General features: G+C 43.2%; 1 protein-coding gene across 1 annotated transcript in view; it reads left to right on the top strand.

Annotated features, from left to right (window-relative positions):
* The first annotated feature begins 2,671 nt into the window (after positions 1–2,671).
* The window catches only part of LOC145409677 (uncharacterized), a 39,756-nt gene continuing 17,131 nt past the window's right edge, over positions 2,672–25,296 (top strand). The window contains exon 1 of the mRNA XM_080280028.1: positions 2,672–2,774. Coding sequence (XP_080136154.1) covers positions 2,672–2,774 — 103 coding nt within the window. The remainder of the gene's footprint in view (positions 2,775–25,296) is intronic.

Here is a 25,296-nt window from a genome sequence, read left to right on the forward strand (position 1 = left end):
CCTAACTACATCTCACAAAATCACCCTTCAACACCACACCACACTACATTACACAAAATTACCCTGCCACACCATACCATACCACAAAAACACCTGCCACACCACAGCACACTACACCACAGCACACCACACAAAATCTCTCTCCCATGCCACACCACACCACACATCACCCTGTCACACTACACAAAATCACTCTCTCGCGCCATACTGCACCATACAAAACCACCCACTCCACCACACAAAACCACCCTTCCACACCACACAGTAGCACACAAAACCACCCTTCCACACCACACAAAACAACCTTTCCACACCAAACCACACCACACCAATTGCGGTAACAAAAGGGACCTGAGGCTCCCGCGTAAAGTAAATTTATACTTGCCTGAATAATTTCTTGTTATTTTCAAACGATTTAGTTAACTTTGGAAGAATTCTTCGCACTCCGGGTCTCGCCACTTCTGAATAAACTCGCGTGGAGGTAGAAAAAGTGCAGCATATCAGTGGACTGAATGTCTGAAGAAGGTGGCAGGAAGTGAGTTGTATTGTGCACGTAACAGGAGTATGACATTATTTGTAAAAGAATTACATAAACACTTCTAAATCGGTCAAGTTACCGTCATACTATCAACGTCGGTATTCTAAGTGCCATCGACCGCTTAGTAGCTGCTCTTCCTTCACGATTTATCTTACATATAGTTACTTAACAGTCTCTGGGGGAGGCGGTAGCTGAATCGGTAGAGAGGCGGCCTGCGGTCCTAATGGACCCAGGATCGATTCCCTACAGGGGCAGGGAACAGTTTGAGGATTTGAATTTCCTGATCTACCAGATGACCCACCGACATGTCGTAAAAATACTACCGCTAATACTAATACACCAATCGTGTATGAGGCAGCCCTAGCATGTACTCACTATGGATGGTGGGTGTTAGCGCCGAATTGGTGACATGTGGAGGTGCAGGAGGGCTACTGGGCCTCGGAATAGGTCACCGCCCCCAAGAAATAAACCCTGAAGGCTTTGCCCAGAGTCAGACACGTAATATATATATATATATATATATATATATATATATATATATATATATATATATATACATATATATATATATATATATATATATATATATATATATATATATATATATATATATATATATATATATATATATATATATATATATATATATATATATATATATGGAGAGAGAGAGAGAGAGAGAGAGATAAGCAGATGGATAGAGATAGATAGATAGGTGGACAGGTAGATAGATGGATTTCATACCGACATATGTATCAATAACATACAAAAAAAGATAGATAGATAGATGGTGTCACGAGTCGGCGCGATTATGTAATTGAATAAACTCATGATATCAACTTTGGTGGGAAACCGCGAATTCTAGTGGAATCCCAGTATTTATCACTCAGTCAACCGCTACGTATTCACCCGGTCGGGAGTGTTTTCAGAACAACTTTTCACTGTGTCATAAATGATCGTCTTTGTGCGAGACATTAGCACTTCTGCTGAGCGATTTATTAGAGGCGTGTTTCGCTCATTCTAGCTGTTAGCAATGCGGTTCGACACTCGCCTCTTTCTCATGATTTGAAGTCATTCAAGATTTGAGCACCGTGAAAGCAGGTTGGACCCAGTGCGTAGCAGTGCCGCTGTTGTCCAGTTCCTGAATTTCCACCTAGTGTGATTGGCGAGAGACTTGGCATGTGCAGCGTCCTTCCCCAACGACGCCCAGTCATCCGCTTGGTCCACTTTTCTGACCAGTATTTTCTTTTTGTTTTCCCAGGTTTAGGAGTTAGCTTTTGAGTGAGCGAGTGAGTGCAATCTCCTTATTTTGAATTCATTTTGAAATGTAATATAAATTTATTTTATTGTAACCAATAAATTTAACAGTTCTTTTTCTTGAGCTTTATGTAATGTAAATTCGTGTTTTATTTTCCATATTAAGCTTATTTCACTTATAGCTCCTAGTTTGCATAAACGCTTTGCTATTCATAACTGGTATTTAGACCAGTCCTTTTGTATTAAGCTTAAAATCCGTTGTGCAACCAGGATTTAATGCATCAGCAAGAACCTTGTTATCATTAATAGCATTAGTTATTGATTGTCAGGGGTGAAGTCACTTTCTCCAGAGGCTAACAGTACTAACAAACAGCAATTGTGAGGAATTAGTCTCTGCTGTGTACTGTTGAGAACGTTTATAAATTCTTGTCCTTAGAGAATCGGCTAAGTAAGCCAGCATAAAGTAATCATTGCTTGATTTTCACAAGACAATTCATTGTCTTGTTTCACTAGTATTGAATAATTATCCTTTAAATTTGTATATACTTGAAAAACCCTGTGACAATTGGTGACCTCACCAGGATATTAACTCCTAGCTCTAAAGCTATTCACGAGATAATACTCACTCATACTTAGGTATTTATCATTAAAGTCTATAGGCACTATCTTACTGGTGATTATTAATTCATTTTTATTAATTTACATAATAGTTTTCACAGTTAGTTGTTTGTTTAATTTTCTTTACCAGTTTAATTAGATAAAAACTGGTCACCATTAACCTGTGCCTATATTCTTTATTCTTGATTATTGACATCTTTCTTTGCAAAAATCGCAGTCAGTACTGAGTCGCTACTTTATTTAGATTGAGTTAGTATCATGGCTGCCAACGTCTTTGTACAGAAAGCTAAAGATATGGGCCTTACTGACTCAGAAAAAATCGAAAGCTACGTCCTCTCATGGTTTAATTACGAGCAACAACGTGAGAAAGATGCTCGTGAAGAACGCGAAAGAGAATGTGAACACAAGCAAAAGCAATGCGAACTTGAGTTAGAACATGAGCGAGAACAGAGTGAGGAACGTGAGAGAGAACGTCAACACCAGTTAGAACAACGTGAGAGAGAATGTCAACATGAGTTAGAACAACGTGAGAATGTGAATACGAGCGTGAACAACGAGAACATGAACGTGCTGAGCGAGAAGCATGCGATAAACATGAATTTGAAATGTTGAGGTTCAAGCAAGATTCCTTGGCTTCAGACACATCTGGTGCAGCTGGCCCAAGCTCCACGAGCACTATCACTGCACATATTATGGCGACCCCACACATCAAGCTTCCCTCATACAAAGATGGCGAGCGAATCGAGCCATACATAGGTCGTTTTGAAGACATGGCTCAACTGTACCAGCTGGATGATGCAGCTAAGCGGCTTCAGTTACCTAGCCTGTTTGAGGGCTCTGCCCTTGATATTCTCCACAGAATTCGTGGAGACAATCTCACGTATGAGATGATGAAGGCCGCATTCGTCAAAGCGTACGGTCTCACAGTTGACGACGCCAAGAGTCAGTTCATGATGGCGCATTTACAGGATAAAGACACTGCCGTTCAGTTTCTTGACCGGCTTACTTCTTACTTAGATGAGTGGATGGAGAAAGATAAAGCTCCTTCCATGCATGAGGGGATAATTGACCTTATGCTGCGCACGCAGCTGGAAAAGTCGTGGCCTACTGAACTTATGGCTCAGCTTAAGATCTGCCAGGTAAGAGATGCCAGCCAAATGGTGAAGAAGGCTGACGCATTCTTCACCGCATACGGGTATCAAACTCGCAAGCAGCATACCTGGAACAGGAAACCTGATAAATCTGGGAAACTGTCTCAGACTGAACCCCAGCAACAAGGCCGTTTTCAGAATAATGGCCAAGGTCCAAAACCGCAGAAGAAGGACCATGGGCAAAACACTCAGAAACCTGAGTGGAAGCGGTACGATAAGCAGAACCCTAACCAGCAGCAGTACCGGTATTTCAAGCAGCAGCAGGGCAAGGACAAACCACGTAACCCTCAGTCAGGACAATCGACTTTAGTGTATCGGAGGCAGGATGCAAATGCAGCCCTTATGCCACAACAAGCGTACAGTGGTGCCAACCCCACCAGTACAGGTATTCCCCGCAGTTCACTAGTTCCCCAGTGACAGTGAACCCTCCTCCACAGGTGGTCAATGCTCCAGCTCCTCAGATGGTGAGCACGACCCCTCAGGTATCAAGTTCTCAGGGCACCACATTTGCTGCATCGTTTGTTCCGCAGTCTCACCAATGACTGGCTGCTACCTCCTCAGACCCTTCCACCAGTAACACTGCCTTTCTTGTTCAGCCAGGGTTTGTTGGAGGTGTTTCTGTAAATGTCCTGAGAGATAATGGTTCCTCAGGTTGCTCTGTCAAGCAAAGTTTAGTTCGGCCTGACGAGTACACAGGTAAGCAGATCCAAGTTATTGATGGATCAGTCAGATTGTTCCCTGAGGCACGTATCCAGGTGGCATCTCCTTTCTACACTGGCTTGACAGCTGCTGTTGTCATGCCAGAACCCTTGTTTGACCTCATTATCGGCAACATACCGGGCGTCAAAAACAGTTGCGCCGTAGATGTTGCTACTCAGACTTCGGCTGTTGCAGTAACACGAGCCATGGCCAAGGCTCCGAATCGTGTCACCCTGTTGACCGTCGCAACGCCGCAAGATTTTATTCGTAGTCAAGACGTTGTCCAAGAACAACAGTCTGACCCGACACTTGCCTTAGTGCATAAGAAGCTGGAGGGTAAAGTGATTAAGTATTCACGGGGAGGTCAAGCCAGGTTCCTTCGCAAGCGAGGACGGCTGTACCGTGAGTCACAAACACCCCAGGGCGAGGTTCGACTGCAGTTCGTCGTTCCCGTGAAGTATCGCCGGGCAGTGTTCGAATTGGGTCATTGTTCAGTCATGGGAGGTCACATGGGCCAAAAGAAAACCTCTGACCGCATGCATGCTGACTTTTTCTGGCCAGGAATGGGACAGGAAATAAAAAGGCTTGTGCGTTCCTGTGATGTGTGTCAGCGTACCACTGACCGGGGACGTGTCTGTCCTGCACCATTGAAACCAATGCCTGTAATCTCTGAACCGTTCGAGAGAGCAGCAGTTGACATTGTTGGGCCAATCTCTCCTAGGGCAAGTGATGGATCAAGGTATATCCTCACTATTGTTGATTTCAGCACACGGTGGCCTGAAGCCATGGCCCTTAAGAATATAGAGACCGTCACTGTTGCTGAGGCATTGATCGAAGTGTTCTGTCACGTAGGTATCCCCAAAGATGTCTTAAGCGACCTGGGTTCGCAGTTCACCTCTGCAATGATGAACAAAGCATTCAGGTTGTTGTCCATCCGAGGCCTGCGAACTACACCTTATCAATCCATATGTAACGGACTGTGTGAGAGGTTCAGTGGGACTCTCAAGAAGATGTTAAAGCGCATGGCTGCCGAACAGCCAAAGGAATGGCTACGATTCATTGCTCCTCTTCTGTTTTTCTTATCAAGAAGCCCCAGCACTCCTTGAAGTTCCCACCCTTTGAACTGGTGTATGGAAGGTCGGTCCGTGGACCACTTCAAGTCCTTTGCGAGTTATGGGATGATGAAGAACCCGACCCTGAAGTCAAGACCGCCTACACCTACGTCCTTGATCTAGCTGACCACCTCCAGTCGACGTGAGAGTTAGCTAAGGAAGAATTGATCAAGGCGCGTGAAGTTCAGAAAGCCTATTATGATAAGAAGGCAAAACTTCGGAAGTTTAGTCTAGGCGATAAGTGCTTGGTGTTACTCCCCACTGCCCAGAACAAGTTGTTGGTGCAGTGGAAGGGTCCATTTGATGTAGTAGAGCGCATTTCAGACCTCAACTACATAATTCAAATGGGGAATCTTCGCAAAAGGTTCCACATTAATATGCTGAAGGCTTATCATGAGTCAGACCCCGAGGAGACTGGCCTATGAGTAGCTGATGATAGTGACTAGCCACTGGACAAAACCGGGGCAGCCGTGGTGATCCCAGCTCATGACCATGATGGCGAGCCCTTAACCGCTCAGTCCCATAAGGAAGAGACTGTCGGAGATGTTTTACTTAACGCTGACTTAGCATTAGGTGATCAGAATGCCATAAGGTCACTTTTCTGTCAGTATGCTAATGTCTTCTGTGACCAACCTAGACTTGGAAAGGTTTATTGTCACAAGATTGAGTTGACCAGCGATACTCCCGTAAAGGTTAAGCCATATCCGATTCCCATGCGACTACTGGGTGCAGCAGACAACGAAATTGCTGATATGGAGATGGCAGGTATGATTGAAAAGTCCTCATCTCCTTACTGCAGTCCACGTTGGAAGAGCACCTCAGACTCTCGGAAATTGTCTTCAGTAGACTCTAGAGTTTCAACATGACTGTGAAACCTAGCAAATGTAAGATTGCTCACAGTGAGGTGGAGTTCCTCGGACATATTGTTGGCAACAATTACTACAGGTGTCACGGTGACAAGATCAGGAAGGTTAGAGAAGCCCCGAGACCTGTGACCAAGACACAGGTTAGGGCATTCCTTGGCCTAGTGGGGTATTATAGGAGTTTTATCCCCAACTTTGCTCTCATTGCCCAACCGTTGTACGAGGTGCTACGGAAATATGCTCCAAACACCATTGAATGGGGAGAAGCGCAAGAGAAATCCTTTACTGCCCTTAAGAACATGTTGTGCAAGGAGCCTATCTTGCAGTTGCCTGATTCCAACAAACCTTTCATACTGCACACTGATGCTTCACAAGATGGAGTAGGTGCCGTATTGATGCAGGAATCGGAAGGTGGAATCTTCCCAGTGGCATACCACAGCCGTAAGCTAAAACCCACCGAGAGGAATTACAGTACTGTTGAGAAGGAACTCTTGGCCGTGGTTGATGGTGTTAAGAAATATTATTATTATTTATATGGGGCACCATTCACTCTGGAAACTGATCATATGCCACTCACTAGTCTCAGCACGACCAAGACGGCTAATGCAAGATTGACATGCTGGACACTGTATTTGCAGCAGTTTAACCTTGTTGTGAGATACATCAAGGGAAGTGACAATGTAGGCACAGACCTGATGTCTCGCCTGCTAACTGATAACTAACACGGATCCCATTAGCGAATTGCAGCATTTGACGTCCTGCACAAACGCCCAGTCTTTTCGCTAATTAGGTATAGGGTTTAACCAGCAAACCAGGTTCCATTAGTGAATCGCAGCGTTTGATGTCCTGCACAGATGCCCAGTCTTTTCGCTCATGACCACGTTCCCTGGTTAATTTAGCGAATTGCAGCGTTTGATGTCCTGCACAAAAGCCCAGTCTTTTCGCTAATTAGGTATAGGGTTTAACCAGTAAACTGGGTCAGCGTTTGATGTCCTGCAGAAACGCCTTGACTACGCTTCCTGGCTAATAATGTAAATAGTGTACTTTTTGCAACATAAATACTGATTGCTAGGTAGAGAGAGAAAAATGACACTTTTGATGTTCCACCTTGATTGCTTTCACAGGTGCAGCTGGGAGGTGCAGCATTGCCGTGCAGAACAGCTGATTGTCCCTGACGCGTGCTGCCGCCTCTTCTCTTCTGCCTTGTTGTCATCATTTACTATTGATTTGCATTATGTAATTTTACACGTAGGTACAGTTACACCACAACTGTCACACCTACACCGTGTATTACATACATTACGCTACATAACAATTAGTTGTTAATGTAAATGTAGCGAACTTTTTGCTCAGTTTGACCTGAGTACAGGATTTTTCACCATCATCACTGAGTTTTTCGCTCAAGCTTGGTTCTATTAACGTAAATACGAGGTTTTTTGCTCACTGGCGACTGTGACTTTCTCATGTAGCAGGATAGCACACACACACCACAGCGTGAATCTTGTGTGACTGAGTTAGGATTTATATGTATGTATGTTGAAAATTTTTTTTCTGAAGAAAAATTTTTTTTTGATTTTCATGGGGCGTAATTCATGAGTCGGCGCGATTATGTAATTGAATAAACTCGTGATATCAACTTTGGTGGGAAACCGCGAATTCTAGTGGAATCCCAGTATTTATCACTCAGTCAACCGCTACGTATTCACCCTGTCGGGAGTGTTTTCAGAACAACTTTTCACTGTGTCATAAATGATCGTCTTTGTGCGAGACATTAGCATTTCCGCTGAGCAATTTATTATGGGTGTGTTTTGCTCATTCTAGCTGTTAGCAATGTGGTTCGACACTCGCCTCTTTCTCATGATTTGAAGTCATTCAAGATCTAAGAGCTGTGAAAGCAGGTTGGACCCAGTGTGTAGCAGTGCTGCCATTGTCCAGTTCCTGAATTTCCACCTAGTGTGATTGGCGAGAGACTTAACATGTGCAGCATTCTTCCCCAACGACTCCCAGTCATCCGCTTGGTCCACTTTTCTGACCAGTATTTTCTTTTCATTTTCCCAGGTTTAAGAGTTAGCTTTTGAGTGGGCGAGTGAGTGCAATCTCCTTATTTTGAATTCATTTTGAAATGTAACGTAAATTTATTTTATTGTAATCAATAAATTTAAGTTCTTTTTCTTGAGCTTAATGTAATGTAAACTCGTGTTTTATTTTCCATATTAAGCTTATTTCAATTATAGCTCCTAGTTTGCATAAACGCTTTGCTATTCATAACTGGTATTTAGGCCAATCCTTTTGTATTAAGCTTAAAATCCGTTGTGCAACCAGGAGTTAATGCATCAGCAAGAACCTGTTATCATTAATAGCATTAGTTATTGATTGTCAGGGGTGAAGTCACTTTCTCTAGAGGCTAACAGTACTAACAAACAGCAATTGGGAGGAATTAGTCTCTGCTGTGTACTATTGAGAAAGTTTATAAATTCTCGTCCTTAGAGAATCGGCGAAGTAAGCCGGCATAAAGTAATCATTGCTTGATTTTCACAAGACAGTTCATTGTCTTGTTCTCAGTAATATTGAATAATTATTCTTTAATATTGTATATACTAGAAAAACCCCGTGACAGATAGGTAGATAGATAGATTTCATACTGACATATTATGTACGGTATCAATAACATACAAAAATAGATAGATAGATAGATAGATAGGTAGGTAAATTGATAGATAGACAGATTTCATACTGACATATGTATCAATAACATACAAAAATAGATAGATATAGACAGATAGGTAGATAGATAGAAAGACAGGTTTGATACTGACATACTATGTATCAATAACATACAAAATGATAATGAAATATTATAATCAGATATTCTAGGTGGCACAGGAGACTTCGTAGCACTTTTTCCTTTGAGATTTACTTATATTACAATTTATCATTCTCTTGTCCTGCCATATTGATACTGAAATAGTCTGCATTATTAACATTCATGAATAGGTGTAATGTGCAGATCCTCTAAGGGGCACAGACTCCGTAGCACCTTTGCCATAGTGATTTACTCTGTATATTCCCCTTTGACATTGACATCGGTTGTATACTGAGGTGCTATGTGCGGCAATAAATCGCTAAGAAAAAGGTGTTAGAAAATCTCCTAAGCCATTTAGAATACGACCATTGTTTGTAACTTTACAATGATACAAGAACAAGAAGTAAATCTTACCTGTTTTGTGTGGGAATTGTGTTGGCTCTGCTCACCACTGTCATCACCATCACCACCACCATCACCATCATCACCTTCATCATCATCATCATCATCATTAAGAATCTGTTGGGGAGAGAGGCATTAATTTTACAACAGTGAGCCGCACCAAAATCAACCAATATTTAACCCCACCAGTCTGCTTACTTGTTTTATAATTTATTATCACCTCCAATCGATTTTATTCGGCTTTGGGAAGATCCCATATAATGAAGAGGTAAATGAAGACTACTGTATATCTGCTACCTCCAGTTCGTGAAGTCATTCTTAAGCTGTATAAATTCGTCTGGCGCTAGCAATAGTAGGAACGAAAATACGGACACATCACTGAACTGAAAGGGTTTTACACACACACACACACACACACACACACACACACACACACACACACATTCCAGGCTATCAATGGCACTGCCGCACTTAAGTATTTTATTCCGTACAACGAAACACGATTTTATTCAGGCATGAAAATTTTCTTAATTAACGCTTTCTACTTTATATTGACCTAAAATTGCTATCTTTCTACCTTTTAATGCTGAGTTGTAACAATGTTCTATCACTCGAATATGATACTAGTCACGAAAATGTGCTACAGAAAGGACATAGAGCTCAATATTGTCTTTTCCTGTTTCGAAGCCACATGAAAAAGGCAAGAAAAGAACGAAAATTTCCACCAAATTAAGATGAAAGAACTGTACCTAAAGGAACAAACAGAGTTAGGAATATACCAGCAAGTTTGGTTGACGAAGCTGGTGATTATATTGGGAGTCCTTGTCTTTATCCATCACACCTACACCACCCACCTGCTCCCTCTAAGCGACCCGACCTTACCTATTTACCTCCTTGGAGAGAGAGAGAGAGAGAGAGAGAGAGATACTATACCTTCACCAGCAGAGAGCTGCAACCAGACTGACCTGCTGAACACCTTTCCTCCACTTATATAACACGCCGACATTGCCCCCACCCCCTCACTCCCCTTTCTTTCTTCTCTCCGTCTCTCCTTTCCTCCCTCTCTTTCTCTCATTGTTTCTCTTATACCTCCAATTTTTCCCTTTCCTCTTTCATCCGCCTCCCCCCCCCCTCTTCCCCTACTTCTTGTCACTTCCTCACACACACTGCATTCCTTCCTTTCCCCATCCGTCCTCTCTGTCTGTCTGTCTGTCTGTCTGTCAGTCTCCAACTACTTTCTTCCTGACCCATATTCAACCCACATTCTTTTTCCACCTACCTACCCGTCTATCTACCTATCTACCTACATCCATCTTCTTGAGGTTTGTCAAGGTTCACATGAAAAACTAAAACACACACACACACACACACACACACACACACACACACACACACACACACAGGACCCATTTCCTGAAGGTTTTACTTCTTATGTTCCTCCATACATACCAAATAACTGTCCCGACCTACCAACCTACTTCCGTGCCTTTTGCTTTCCTACCTCCCTACCCACACACCTAATCAGCGATTATTTACCTCTCTACCTTTCTAGTACCGCTTTACCTTCCTACCTTCCTGTAGTACTTAATACTTACCTACGTACCTACCTGCCAACGTACCCAATTTCCTACCTGTTCTTCTACTCACCTATTACCTACCTACCATCTTACCTACATATGTTCCTACACAACCACCTACCTATCTGCTACTTACATACCTACGTAACAACTTACGCAGCTACCTACCTGCTCTCCTACATACCTACTGTGCACCAATAATCATACATATCTTCCTACGCACCTACCTACCGACCAATTACCTTCCTACCTTCTCTCGTGTGCACTTATCTACCAACCTACTTACCTACTTACCTCCCTACCTAAATACCAACCTACCTACTAACCTACCTGTCTGCCTGCCTGCTTACCTGCCTACCGTCTTCTTACCTATCTTCCTATCTACATACATACTACAGTATACCTATGTTCCTACCATCCGTTCTGCATACCTTTTATTTACCTACTGACTAACCGACCTCCCTACCTACCTTAAACCTTACCTACTATCACACCTCCTCCCTGTCTGCTTACCTACCTTCCCATTCCAATGTTTGCTGACTATCGATGTACCTACCTATCCGTTTCTTACCTATCTCTCTCTCTCCCCGCCTACCTACTCACCACGCTGTCTACTTAACTACCTCCTACTTATCTGCCTGCCTAACTACGAGTACTTTCCTTAACTACCGTCCTGCTTCCAACCGGCCTGTTTATCTACCTACCTATCTAGCAAGCCTGTCCGCCTGCCTATCTTCCCATTTACTACCTGCCCACTCAGATACCTACATTCCTGCCTACCCTCAACCTACTTCTTACCCACCTACCTCCCTACTTACCTACCTACCCTACTGCCTACCTTTCTATTTACTTACCTGTATACTTTCTTCCCTGTCTACCTACCTGCCTACCTACTTACGTACCTACCTACCTATCTTACAGTGTTGCTCCTATTATGCCTTGCTACTTATTGCGTACTTCCATGTCTACTTACCTATCATCACACCTACCTGCCGACTACCTACCTCTCTGTCCACTTGCCTACTGTCACACTGACATACAACCTACCTCCCTGTCTACCTACTGACCTGCCTGTCTTACATGCAAATTACCTACCATCACGACTACCTACCTACTACCTGCCTCCCCTGTCCACTTACCTAGCTTTCTATATACGATTTACCTATAAAAATACCTACCTTCCTACCTGCCTACAGACCTATTTTCCTACCATTATGTTGACGTGTTTGCCTACTTACTATCCTACCTATCTGTTACTACTTCCTATCTACTTACACCTTCATAGTCCGTTTCCTGAGGCCCAACAGTCCTCCCACGTGGCACACACCTTCACATGTCACCACCTGGGCACTAATGCACACCGTCCGTACTGAATACATGGTAGGCCAGTGTCATTTAGGACTGACGTGATGGTGGCGGCGGGGGTATTTTTATGGCATGTCGGTGGGTCGTGTGGAAGATCTGGTAACCTTCAGATCGACGACCTCCTTTTTTACTTAGTTTTCATGTCTTCAAACTATTATTTTCAGATTAGGACATACTTTCATAACTGGAGAGGTTAGATACAGCCTTTACTAACCCTTTAATGTGATGACGGAGTCAAGATGCAGGAGCCTTTCTTGGAGCGGCTTGGTCAGTCAGTCCGCCACAGAGGAGCTTCTTAGGGTTGGTCTTTCGTTCTAACGAAGCATCAGATGGTGCTTCAATTCAGCGAAAGCCCATATGATTCCGCGTCTGTCTAATACGTTGGTATTTTATCAAAATATTATTGTTGCTATCCCCACATGATTTTATTCATCTTTGACGTCTCTCCGAAGCTGAATGAAAACGTTTAGTGACAGCAAGACAGTTTTTCAGACCGAAGGGGTTATCCACTTCAGTTCGATAACCTACTTCATATTTCATTCTTGCTGTCCCCAGAAGATTACATTTCATTGTGCTGTACTCTTGTATGTTGCTCATGCGAGTTATCTCAACATTAAAACGATGCAAGTACTATACTCGTACAAGAGAGTATTTGAGGTGCAATATTGAGAATAAATCGCTAATTTGGAGGAATTACGACCCTGAGAGTGAAGGATTTACTGTTTCAGTACGAGATCTCTCTCCAAAGCTGAGTCATCGTCTGCTGGCATCCATATTAAAAACAAAATAACGTCCTCGGGCTGAAAGTGTTACGTATACTGTACAGTCTCTTCAACCGTTTCACCGCTTTGGTAAAGCCTCGGTGTTTTAGCCTGGTGTTTTAGCCTAGTATTTTATTTACTGATGTTTTATTGCCTGTTTTTATCCTGACTCCATCCGTAGCTTGGAAATGAGGTCGAGATGATGATGATGATGATGATGATGATGATGATGGAGTTGCTGCTGCTGGTGATTATGATGATAATTTTACTCGGTCTACAAGAACCTCACTGAGTGAAATGGTTAAATGGTTTTCTGTGGCCTGGATGTCACCCTCCATTTCACGTGCAGTACACGTCTCTCTCTCTCTCTCTCTCTCTCTCTCTCTCTCTCTCTCTCCGTAGAGTTGTTTTTATCTTCCTTCTTCCCTTTTTCTTTTAAGCGATTCACATTGCATATCACTTTCTCTTGTGTGTTACTTAAATCGGTTTGATATAGAAATGTTTGTATCATTTGCATAGAAGAAGGATTTGAGTTTTTATATGCTAAATAAATGGGTAAGAAAGAGGTGCTGCGAAGCCTCCTGGGCCATTCAGAATACAGCGGGCAATGTCCGCGAGAGAGGGAGGGTCAGCACACTAGGAAAACTTCTCTACACCTTGACTAGGTCAGGCAAGGTTGGACGTAGGAGAGAGTTGGCAGGTTGGACTACTTTTCACCAGAGTTTCGTCTTGCCTTGTATCCAAGCCGACCCTCCTCTTTGTACGTCTTTTCTCCTGTTTTACTCTAAGCTGTATGGAAAACGTTGTGATAGTTCGGAACAAATCTCTAACTTGACGTAACGAGGACAAGGCACATTATACTGTCAAAAGAAACATCAGGTGCTGGAGAGGGACGTCTTCACGCGGTGGCACTGATATAACCGACAACAAAGCTACCCGGTTATAGGAATGTTTCTCAACTCACGCCCTGTCTCCCAAAAGGAAAAAGATGAACTACAGAAGAAGGGGTAATTTCAGCGTGCTGTACACCGCATGAACATTCAGTTGGGCCTAGCTTTACAGCAATAACAATGGCAGTCAGAGGAGCGTTCGTGTATTTACTCAAAGGAAAGCGTTCGTAAATTTGTACAAAAAGCACTCGTGCATTTACACAAACAGAAGCGTTCGTGTACACAAGGAAGCGTTCTGGATTTGCACAAAGAAAAGCGTCCGTGGTTTTAAGCCGTCAGGTGGTGGTTCCTAGATATCTCTGTGGCTCCCTTCCTGTTTCGGTTTTTGTGGATTCTTTGCTGATCGTCCATGTTTAGTTATCAGTTTACCTCTTTTTTTTATAGCTATTAAAATATTGTTTTCCTGAATGTTAAACCCTCTGCAGTGTTTAACTGCCGTCTAGAACGTCTTCAGTCTTCTTCGTATGGTTGTCGCAAAAAAAGTGTAATTACACCCGCCCTTGCGAAGCGAGAGAGGAATAATATTTTGGTGTGTGTGTGTGTGTGTGTTTGTGTGTGTGTGTGTGTGTGTGTGTGTGTGTGTGTGTGTGTGTGTGTGTGTGTGTGTGTGTGTGTTCATGTGAACCTTGAGAAACCTCAAGAAGATGGATGTAGGTAGATAGGTAGATAGACAGGTGGACAAAGAATGTGGTTTGAATATGGGTCAGGAAGAAAGTAGTTAGAGAGACAGACAGACGGACAGACAGACAGACAGCCAGACAGAGACAGAAGGAGGACGGACAGGGGAAAGAAGGAAAAGAGGGAGCCAGTGTGTGAGGACGTGTGGAAAAATGGAGGAAGAGTTAGAGAGAGAGAGAGAGAGAGGACGGATGGGGGAAAGATGGAAAAGGGAAGGCAGTGTGTGTAAGGGAGTGTGGAGAAATGGGGGAAGGGAGGGGATAGACGCAGAGGAAGGAGGAAAAGGCGAAACTGGAGGTAGAAGAGGAAGAATCAGAGAAAACGAGGAAGGAAAGGAGAGCCGGGGAGAGAGAGTGGGGCCAGTGTCGGCGTGTTATATAAGGAGAGGAAAGGTAATCAACAGGTCAGTCTGGTGGCAACTCTCAGCTCCTAAAGGTATCTTCTCTCTCTCTCTCTCTCTCTCTCTCTCTCTCTCTCTCTCTCTCTCTCTCTCCAAGGAGGTAAATAGGTAAGGTCGGGTCGCTTAGAGGGAGCAGGTGGGTGGTGTAGGTGTGATGGATAAAGACAAGGACTCCCAATATAATCACCAGCTTCGTCAACCAAACTTGCTGGTATATTCCTAACTCTGTTTGTTCCTTTAGGTACAGTTGTTTCATCTTAATTTGGTGGAAATTTTCGTTCTTTTCTTGCCTTTTTCATGAGGCTTCGAAACAGAAAAAGACAATATTGAGCTCTATGTCCTTTCTGTAGCACATTTTCGTGACTAGTATCATATTCAAGTGATAGAACATTGTTACAACTCAGCATTAAAAGGTAGAGAGATAGCAATTTTAGGTCAGTATAAAGTAGAAAGCGTTTAATAAGAAAATTTTCATGCCTGAATAAAATCGTGTTTCGTTGTACGGAATAAAATACTTAAGTGCGGCAGTGCCATTGATAGCCTGGAATGTGTGTGTGTGTGTGTGTGTGTGTGTGTGTGTGTGTGTGTGTGTGTGTGTGTGTGTGTGTGTGTGTGTGTGTGTGTGTGTGTGTGTGTGTGTGTGTGTGTGTAAAACCCTTTCAGTTCAGTGATGTGTCAGTATTTTCTTTCCTACTATTGCTAGCGCCAGACGAATTTATACAGCTTCAGAATGACTTCACGAACTGGAGGGAGCAGATATACAGTAGTCTTCATTTACCTCTCCATTATATGGGATCTTCCCAAAGCCGAATAAAATCGATTGGAGGTGATAATAAATTATAAAACAAGTAAGCAGACTGGTGGGGTTAAATATTGGTTGATTTTGGTGCGGCTCACTGTTGTAAAATTAATGCCTCTCTCCCCAACAGATTCTTAATGATGATGATGATGATGATGAAGGTGATGATGGTGATGGTGGTGGTGATGGTGATGACAGTGGTGAGCAGAGCCAACACAATTCCCACACAAAACAGGTAAGATTTACTTCTTGTTCTTGTATCATTGTAAAGTTACAAACAATGGTCGTATTCTAAATGGCTTAGGAGATTTTCTAACACCTTTTTCTTAGCGATTTATTGCCGCACATAGCACCTCAGTATACAACCGATGTCAATGTCAAAAGAGAATATACAGAGTAAATCACTATGGCAAAGGTGCTACAGAGTCTGTGCCCCTTAGAGGATCTGCACATTACACCTATTCATGAATGTTAATAATGCAGACTATTTCAGTATCAATATGGCAGGACAAGAGAATGATAAATTGTAATATAAGTAAATCTCAAAGGAAAAAGTGCTACGAAGTCTCCTGTGCCACCTAGAATATCTGATTATAATATTTCATTATCATTTTGTATGTTATTGATACATAGTATGTCAGTATCAAATCTGTCTTTCTATCTATCTATCTATCTGTCTATATCTATCTATTTTTGTATGTTATTGATACATATGTCAGTATGAAATCTGTCTATCTATCAATTTACCTACCTATCTATCTATCTATCTATCTATTTTTGTATGTTATTGATACCTTACATAATATGTCAGTATGAAATCTATCTATCTACCTATCTGTCACGGGGTTTTTCAAGTATATACAATATTAAAGAATAATTATTCAATATTACTGAGAACAAGACAATGAACTGTCTTGTGAAAATCAAGCAATGATTACTTTATGCCGGCTTACTTCGCCGATTCTCTAAGGACGAGAATTTATAAACTTTCTCAACAGTACACAGCAGAGACTAATTCCTCCCAATTGCTGTTTGTTAGTACTGTTAGCCTCTAGAGAAAGTGACTTCACCCCTGACAATCAATAACTAATGCTATTAATGATAACAGGTTCTTGCTGATGCATTAACTCCTGGTTGCACAACGGATTTTAAGCTTAATACAAAAGGATTGGCCTAAATACCAGTTATGAATAGCAAACTGTTTATGCAAACTAGGAGCTATAAGTGAAATAAGCTTAATATGGAAAATAAAACACGAGTTTACATTACATTAAGCTCAAGAAAAAGAACTGTTAAATTTATTGATTACAGTAAAATAAATTTACATTACATTTCAAAATGAATTCAAAATAAGGAGATCGCACTCACTTGCTCACTCAAAAGCTAACTCTTAAACCTGGGAAAACGAAAAGAAAATACTGGTCAGAAAAGTGGACCAAGCGGATGACTGGGTGTCGTTGAGGAAGGACGCTGCACATGCTAAGTCTCTCGCCAATCACACTAGGTGGAAATTCAGGAACTGGACAATGGCGGCACTGCTACACACTGCGCCCAACCTGCTTTCACAGCACTCAAATATTGAATGACTTCAAATCGTGAGAAAGAGGCGAGTGTCGAACCGCATTGGTAACGGCTAGAATGAGCGAAACACGCCCATAATAAATCGCTCAGTGGAAATGCTAATGTCTCGCACAAAGGCGATCATTTATGACACAATGAGAAGTTGTTCTGAAAACACTCCCGACAGGGAGAATATGTAGCGGTTGACTGAGTAATAAATACTGGGATTCCACTAGAATTCGCAGTTTCCCACCAAAGTTGATATCAAGAGTTTCTTCGATTACATAATCGCACCGACTAGTGAATTACGCCCCATGAAAATCAAAATTTTTATTTCTTCAGAAAAAAAATTTCAACATACATACATATAAATCCTAACTCAGTCATACAAGATTCACGCTGTGGTGTGTGTGTGCTATCCTGCTACATGAGAAAGTCACAGTCGCCAGTGAGCAAAAAAAACTCTTATTTACGTTAATAGAACCAAACTTGAGGGAAAAACTTCGTGACGACGATGAAAAATTCTGTACTCAGGTCAAACTGATCGAAAAGTTTGCTACATTTACATTAACAACTAATTGTTATGTAGCGTAATGTATGTAATGTTGTGGTGTAACTGTACCTACAAGTAAAATTACATAATGCAAATCGATAGTAAATGATGACAACAGGGCAGAAGAGAAGAGGCGGACAGGGACGATCAGCTGTTCTGCACGGCAATGCTGCACCCGCCAGCTGCACCTGCGATAGTAATCAAGGTGGAGCATCAAAAGTGTCATTTCTCTCTCTCTGCCTAGCAATCAGTACTTATGTTGCAAAAAGTACACTATTTACATTATTAGCCAGGAAACGTAGTCAAGGCGTTTCTGCAGGACATCAAACACTGATCCAGTTTACTGGTTAAACCCTATACCTAATTAGCAAAAAGACTGGGCTTTTGTGCAGGACATCAAATGCTGCAATTTGCTAAATTAACCAGGGAACGTGGTCATGAGCGAAAAGACTGGGCGTCTGTGCAGGACATCAAACGCTGCGATTCACTAATGGAACCTGGTTTGCTGGTTAAACCCTATACCTAATTAGCGAAAAGACTGGGCGTTTGTGCAGGACATCAAATGCTGCAATTCGCTAATGGGATCCGTGTTAGTTAGCAGTTAGCAGGTGAGACATCAGGTCTGTGCCTACATTGTCACTTCCCTTGATGTATCTCACAACAAGGTTAAACTGCTGCAAATACAGTGTCCAGCGTGTCAATCTTGCATTAGCCGTCTTGGTCGTGCTGAGACTAGTGAGTGGCATATGATCAGTTTCCAGAGTGAATGGTGCCCCATATAAATAATAATAATATTTCTTAACACCATCAACCACGGCCAAGAGTTCCTTCTCAACAGTACTGTAATTCCTCTCAGCGGGTTTTAGCTTACGGCTGTGGTATGCCACTGGGAAGATTCCACCTTCCGATTCCTGCATCAATACGGCACCTACTCCATCTTGTGAAGCATCAGTGCGCAGTATGAAAGGTTTGTTGGAATCAGGCAACTGCAAGATAGGCTCCTTGCACAACATGTTCTTAAGGGCAGTAAAAGATCTCTCTTGCGCTTCTCCCCATTCAATGGTGTTTGGAGCATATTTCCGTAGCACCTCGTACAACGGTTGAGCAATGAGAGCAAAGTTGGGGATAAAACTCCTATAATACCCCACTAGGCCAAGGAATGCCCTAACCTGTTTCTTGGTCACGGGTCTCGGGGCTTCTCTAACCTTCCTGATCTTGTCACCGTGACACCTGCAGTAATTGTTGCCAACAATATGTCCGAGGAACTCCACCTCACTGTGAGCAATCTTACATTTGCTAGGCTTCACAGTCATGTTGAAACTCTGGAGTCTACTGAAGACAATTTCCAAGAGTCTGAGGTGCTCCTCCAACATGGCGGAATGAACGAGGACATCATCAACGAACATCTCCACTCCTACGATACCATGGAGCACTTGTCTCATGGCATGATTGAATACTGCTGGGGAATTGGTAAGTCCAAATGGGAGGACTTTATACTAATACAACCCCCTAGGAGTAGCAAAAGCAGTGAACTGACGGCTCTCGGGGTGAAGGGGAATCTGGAAGAATCCCTTCGCCAAATCGAGCTTCGTGAAATATCGTGACCCTTCCAGCTTAGAGAAGATGGCAATGTGGTCACCCATCGGCTCAACATCCACTTTGGTGATTGCACTGAGCCTCCTATAGTTGCCACAAATCCTGACTCCACCATCTTTCTTGTGAACTACTACCATTGGACTGCAGTAAGGAGATGAGGACTTTTCAATAATACCTGCCATCTCCATGTCAGCAATTTCGTTGTCTACTGCGCACAGTAGTCGCATGGGAATCGGATATGGCTTAACCATTACGGGAGTATCGCTGGTCAACTCAATCTTGTGACAATCAGCCTTTGCAAGTCTAGGTTGGTCAGAGAAGACATCAGCATACTGACAGAGCAGTGACCTTATGGCATTCTGATCACCTAATGCTAAGTCAGCGTTAAGTAAAACATCTCCGTTAGTCTCTTCCTGACGGGACTGAGCAGTTAAGGGCTCGCCATCATGGTTATCAGCTGGGATCACCACGGCTGCCCCGGTTTCTTCCAGTGGCTGGTCACTATCATCAGCTACTCATAGGCCAGTCTCCTCAGGGTCTGACTCATGATAAGCCTTCAACATGTTAATGTGGAACCTTTTACGAAGATTCCCCATTTGAATTATGTAGTTGAGGTCTGAAATGCGCTCTACTACATCAAATGGACCCTTCCACTGCACCAACAACTTGTTCTGGGCAGTGGGGAGTAACACCAAGCACTTATCGCATGGACTAAACTTCCAAAGTTTTGCCTTCTTATCATAACAGGCTTTCTGAACTTCACACGCCTTGATCAATTCTTCCTTAGCTAACTCTCACGTCGACTGGAGGCGGTCAGCAAGATCAAGGACGTAGGTGTAGGTGGTCTTGACTTCAGGGTCGGGTTCTTCATCGTCCCATAACTTGCAAAGGACTTGAAGTGGTCCATGGACCGAACCTTCCATACACCAGTTCAAAGGGTGAGAACTTCAAGGAGTGCTGTGGGGCTTCTCGATAAGCAAACAGAAAAGAAGCGATGAACCGCGGCCATTCCTTTGGCTGTTCAGCAGCCATGCGCTTTAACATCTTCTTGAGAGTTTCATTGAACGTCTCACACAGCCCGTTACACATGGATTGATAAAGCGTAGTTCACAGGCCTCGGATGGACAACAACCTGAATGCTTCGTTCATCATTGCAGAGGTGAACTGTGAACCCCGGTCGCTTAAGACCTCTTTGGGGATACCTAAGCGACAGAACACTTCGATCAATGCCTCAGCAACAGTGACGGCCTCTATATTCTTAAGGGCCACGGCTTCAGGCCACCATGTGCTGAAATCAACAAAAGTGAAGATATACCTTGATCCATCACTTGCCCTAGGAGAGATTGGCCCCACAATGTCAACTGCTACTCTCTCGAATGGTTCAGAGATTACAGGCATTGGTTTCAATGGTGCAGGACGGACACGTCCCTGGTCAGTGGTACGCTGACACACATCACAGGAATGCACAAGCCTTTTTATTTCCTGTCCCATTCCTGGCCAGAAAAAGTCAGCATGCATGCGGTCAGAGGTTTTCTTTTGACCCATGTGACCTCCCATGACTGAACAATGACCCAGTTCGAACACTGCCCGGCGATACTTCGCAGGAACGACGAACTGCAGTCGAACCTCGCCCTGGCGTGTTCGTGACTCACAGTACAGCCGTCCTCGCTTGCGAAGGAACCTGGCTTAACCTCCCTGTAAATACTTAATCGCTTTACCCTCCAGCTTCTTATGCACGAAGGCAAGTGTCGGGTCAGACTGTTGTTCCTGGACAACGTCTTGACTACGAATCAGATCTTGTGGCGTTGCGACAGTCAATGGGGTGACACAATTCGGAGCCTTGGTCATGGCTCGTGTTACTGCAACAGCTGAAGTCTGAGTAGCAACATCTACGGCGCAACTGTTTTTGACGCCCAGTATGTTGCCGATAATGAGGTCAAACAAGGGTTCTGGCATGACAGCAGCAGCTTGCCAGTGTAGAAAGGAGATGCCACCTGGATACGTGCCTCAGGGAACAATCTGACTGACCCATCAATAAGTCTAACTTGGATCTGCTTACCCGTGTACTCGTCAGGCCGAACTAAACTTTGCTTGACAGAGCAACCTGAGGAACCATTATCTCTCAGGACATTTACAGAAACACCTCCAACAAACCCTGGCTGAACAAGAAAGGCAGTGTTACTGGTGGAAGGGTCTGAGGAGGTAGCAGCCAGTCATTGGTGAGACTGCGGAACAAACGATGCAGCAAATGTGGTGCCCTGAGAACTTGATACCTGAGGGGTCGTGCTCACCATCTGAGGAGCTGGAGCATTGACCACCTGTGGAGGAGGGTTCACTGTCACTGGGGAACTAGTGAACTGCGGGGAAATACCTGTACTGGTGGGGTTGGCACCACTGTACGCTTGTTGTGGCATAAGGGCTGCATTTGCATCCTGCCTCCGATACACTAAAGTCGATTGTCCTGACTGAGGGTTACGTGGTTTGTCCTTGCCCTGCTGCTGCTTGAAATACCGGTACTGCTGCTGGTTAGGGTTCTGCTTATCGTACCGCTTCCACTCAGGTTTCTGAGTGTTTTGCCTCTGGTCCCTCTTCTGCGGTTTTGGACCTTGGCCATTATTCTGAAAACGGCCTTGTTGCTGGGGTTCAGTCTGAGACGGTTTCCCAGATTTATCAGGTTTCCTGTTCCAGGTATGCTGCTTGCGAGTTTGATACCTGTATGCAGTGAAGAATGCGTCAGCCTTCTTCACCATTTGGCTGGCATCTCTTACCTGGCAGATCTTAAGCTGAGCCATAAGTTCAGTAGGCCATGACTTTTCCAGCTGCGTGTGCAGCATAAGGTCAATTATCCCCTCACGTGTGGAAGGAGTTTCATCTTTCTCCATCCACTCATCTAAGTAAGCAGTAAGCCAGTCAAGAAACTGAACGGCAGTCTCTTTATCCTGTAAACGCGCCCTCATGAACTGACTCTTGGCTTCGTCAACCGTTCGCTTTGACAAGTGTGGCCTTCATCATCTCGTATGTGAGATTGTCTCCACGAATTCTGTGAAGAATATCAAGGGCAGGACCCTCAAACAGGCTAAGTAACTGAAGCCGCTAAGCTGCATCATCCAGCTGGTACAGTTGAGCCATGTCTTTGATTCGCTCGCCATCTTTGTATGGGGGAAGCTTGATGTGTGGGGTCGCCATAATATGTGCAGGGATAGCGCTCGTGGAGCTTGGGCCAGCTGCACCAGATGTGTCTGAAGCCAAGGAATCTCGCTTGAGCTTCAACATTTCAAATTCATGTTTTTCGCGTGCTTCTCGCTCGGCACGTTCATGTTCTCGTTGTTCACGCTCGTATTCACGTTCTCTCTCACTCTAACTAGTGTTGACGTTCTCTCTCGTGTTGTTCTAACACGTATTGACGTTCTCTCGTTCTTCACACTGTTCTCGCTGATGTTCTAACTTGAGTTCGCATTGTTTTTGCTCGTGTTCACATTCTCTTTCGTGTTCTTCACGACACCTTTCTCACGTTGTTGCTGGTAATTAAACTGTGAGAGGACGTAGCTTTTGATTTTTTCTGGGTCAGTAAGGCCCATATCTTTAGCTTCCAGTACATAGACGTTGGCAGCCATGATACTAACTCAATCTAAATAAACTAGCGACTCAGTACTGACTGCGATTTTTGCAAAGAAAGATGTCAATAATCAAGAATAAAGAATATAGGCACAGGTTAATGGTGACCAGTTTTTATCTAATTAAACTGGTAAAGAAAATTAAACAAACAACTGACTATGCAAACTATTATGTAAATTAATAAAAATGAATTAATAATCACCAGTAAGATAGTGCCTATAGACTTTAATGATAAATACCTAAGTATGAGTGAGTGAGTATTATCTCGTGAATAGCTTTAGAGCTAGGAGTTAATATCCTGGTGAGGTCGCCAATTGTCACAGGGTTTTTCAAGTATATACAATATTAAAGGATAATTATTTAATATTACTGAAACAAGACAATGAATTGTCTTGTGAAAATCAAGCAATGATTACTTTATGCTGATTTACTTAGCCGATTCTCTAAGGACGAGAATTTATAAACTTTCTCAACAGTACACAGCAGAGACTAATTCCTCACGATTGCTGTTTGTTAGTACTGTTAGCCTCTGCAGAAAGTGACTTCACCCCTGACAATCAATAACTAATGCTATTAATGATAACAAGGTTCTTGCTGATGCATTAACTCCTGGTTGCACAACGGATTTTAAGCTTAATACAAAAGGACTGGCCTAAGTACCAGTTATGAACAGCAAAGTGTTTATGCAAACTAGGAGCTATAAGTGAAATAAGCTTAATATGGAAAATAAAACACGAGTTTACATTACATTAAGCTCAAGCAAAAGAACTGTGAAATTTATTGGTTACAATAAAATAACTTTATATTACATTTCAAAATGAATTCAAAATAAGGAGATTGCACTCACTCACTCACTCAAAAGCTCTTAAACCTGGGAAAACAAAAAGAAAATACTGGTCAGAAAAGTGGACCAAGCGGATGACTGGGCGTCGTTGGGGAAGGACGCTGCACATGCTAAGTCTCTCGCCAATCACACTAGGTGGAAATTCAGGAACTGGACAAAGGCGGCACTGCTACGCACTGGGTCCAACCTGCTTTCATTGCGCTCAAATCTTGACTGACTTCAAATCGTGAGAAAGAGGCGAGTGTCGAACCGTATTGCTAACAGCTAGAATGAGCGAAACACGCCCATAATAAATCGCTCAGCGGAAGTGCTAATGTCTCGCACAAAGACGATCATTTATGACACAGTGAAAAGTTGTTCTGAAAACACTCCCGACCGGGTGAATACTTAGCGGTTGACTGAGTGATAAATACTGGGATTCCACTAGAATTTGCGGTTTCCCACCAAAGTTGATATCACGAGTTTATTCAATTACATAATCGCGCCGACTCGTGACACCATCTATCTATCTATCTTTTTTTGTATGTTATTGAAACATATGTCGGTATGAAATCCATCTATCTACCTGTCCACCTATCTATCTATCTCTATCCATCTGCTTATCTCTCCCTCTCTCTCTCTCTCTCTCTCTCTCTCTCTCTCTCTCTCTATATATATATATATATGTATATATATTACGTGTCTGACCTGGGCAAAGCCTTCAGGGTCTATTTCTCGGGGGCGGTGACCTATTCCGAGGCCCAGTAGCCCTCCTGCACCTCCACATGTCACCACTTCGGCGCTAACACCCGCCATCCATAGTGAGTACATGCTAGGGCTCTCATAGACGATTGGTGTATTGGTATTAGCAGTAGTATTTTTACGACATGTCGGCGGGTCATCTGGTAGATCAGGAAAGTCTGCTTTTTAGGAAATTCAAATTTTCAAATAGGAAATTCAAATCCTCAAACTGTTCCCTGCCCCTGTAGGGAATCGATCCTGGGTCCATTAGGACCGCAGGCCGCCTCTCTACCGATTCAGCTACCGCCTCCCCCAGAGACTGTTAAGTAACTATATGTAAGATAAATCGTGAAGGAAGAGCAGCTACTAAGCGGTCGATGGCACTTAGAATACCGACGTTGATAGTATGACGGTAATTTGACCGATTTAGAAGTG

The sequence above is a fragment of the Coenobita brevimanus genome, chromosome 82, assembly GCF_032717465.1.
Source record: "Coenobita brevimanus isolate Jiangsu-jjx chromosome 82, ASM3271746v2, whole genome shotgun sequence".
Lineage (NCBI taxonomy): Eukaryota > Metazoa > Arthropoda > Malacostraca > Decapoda > Coenobitidae > Coenobita > Coenobita brevimanus.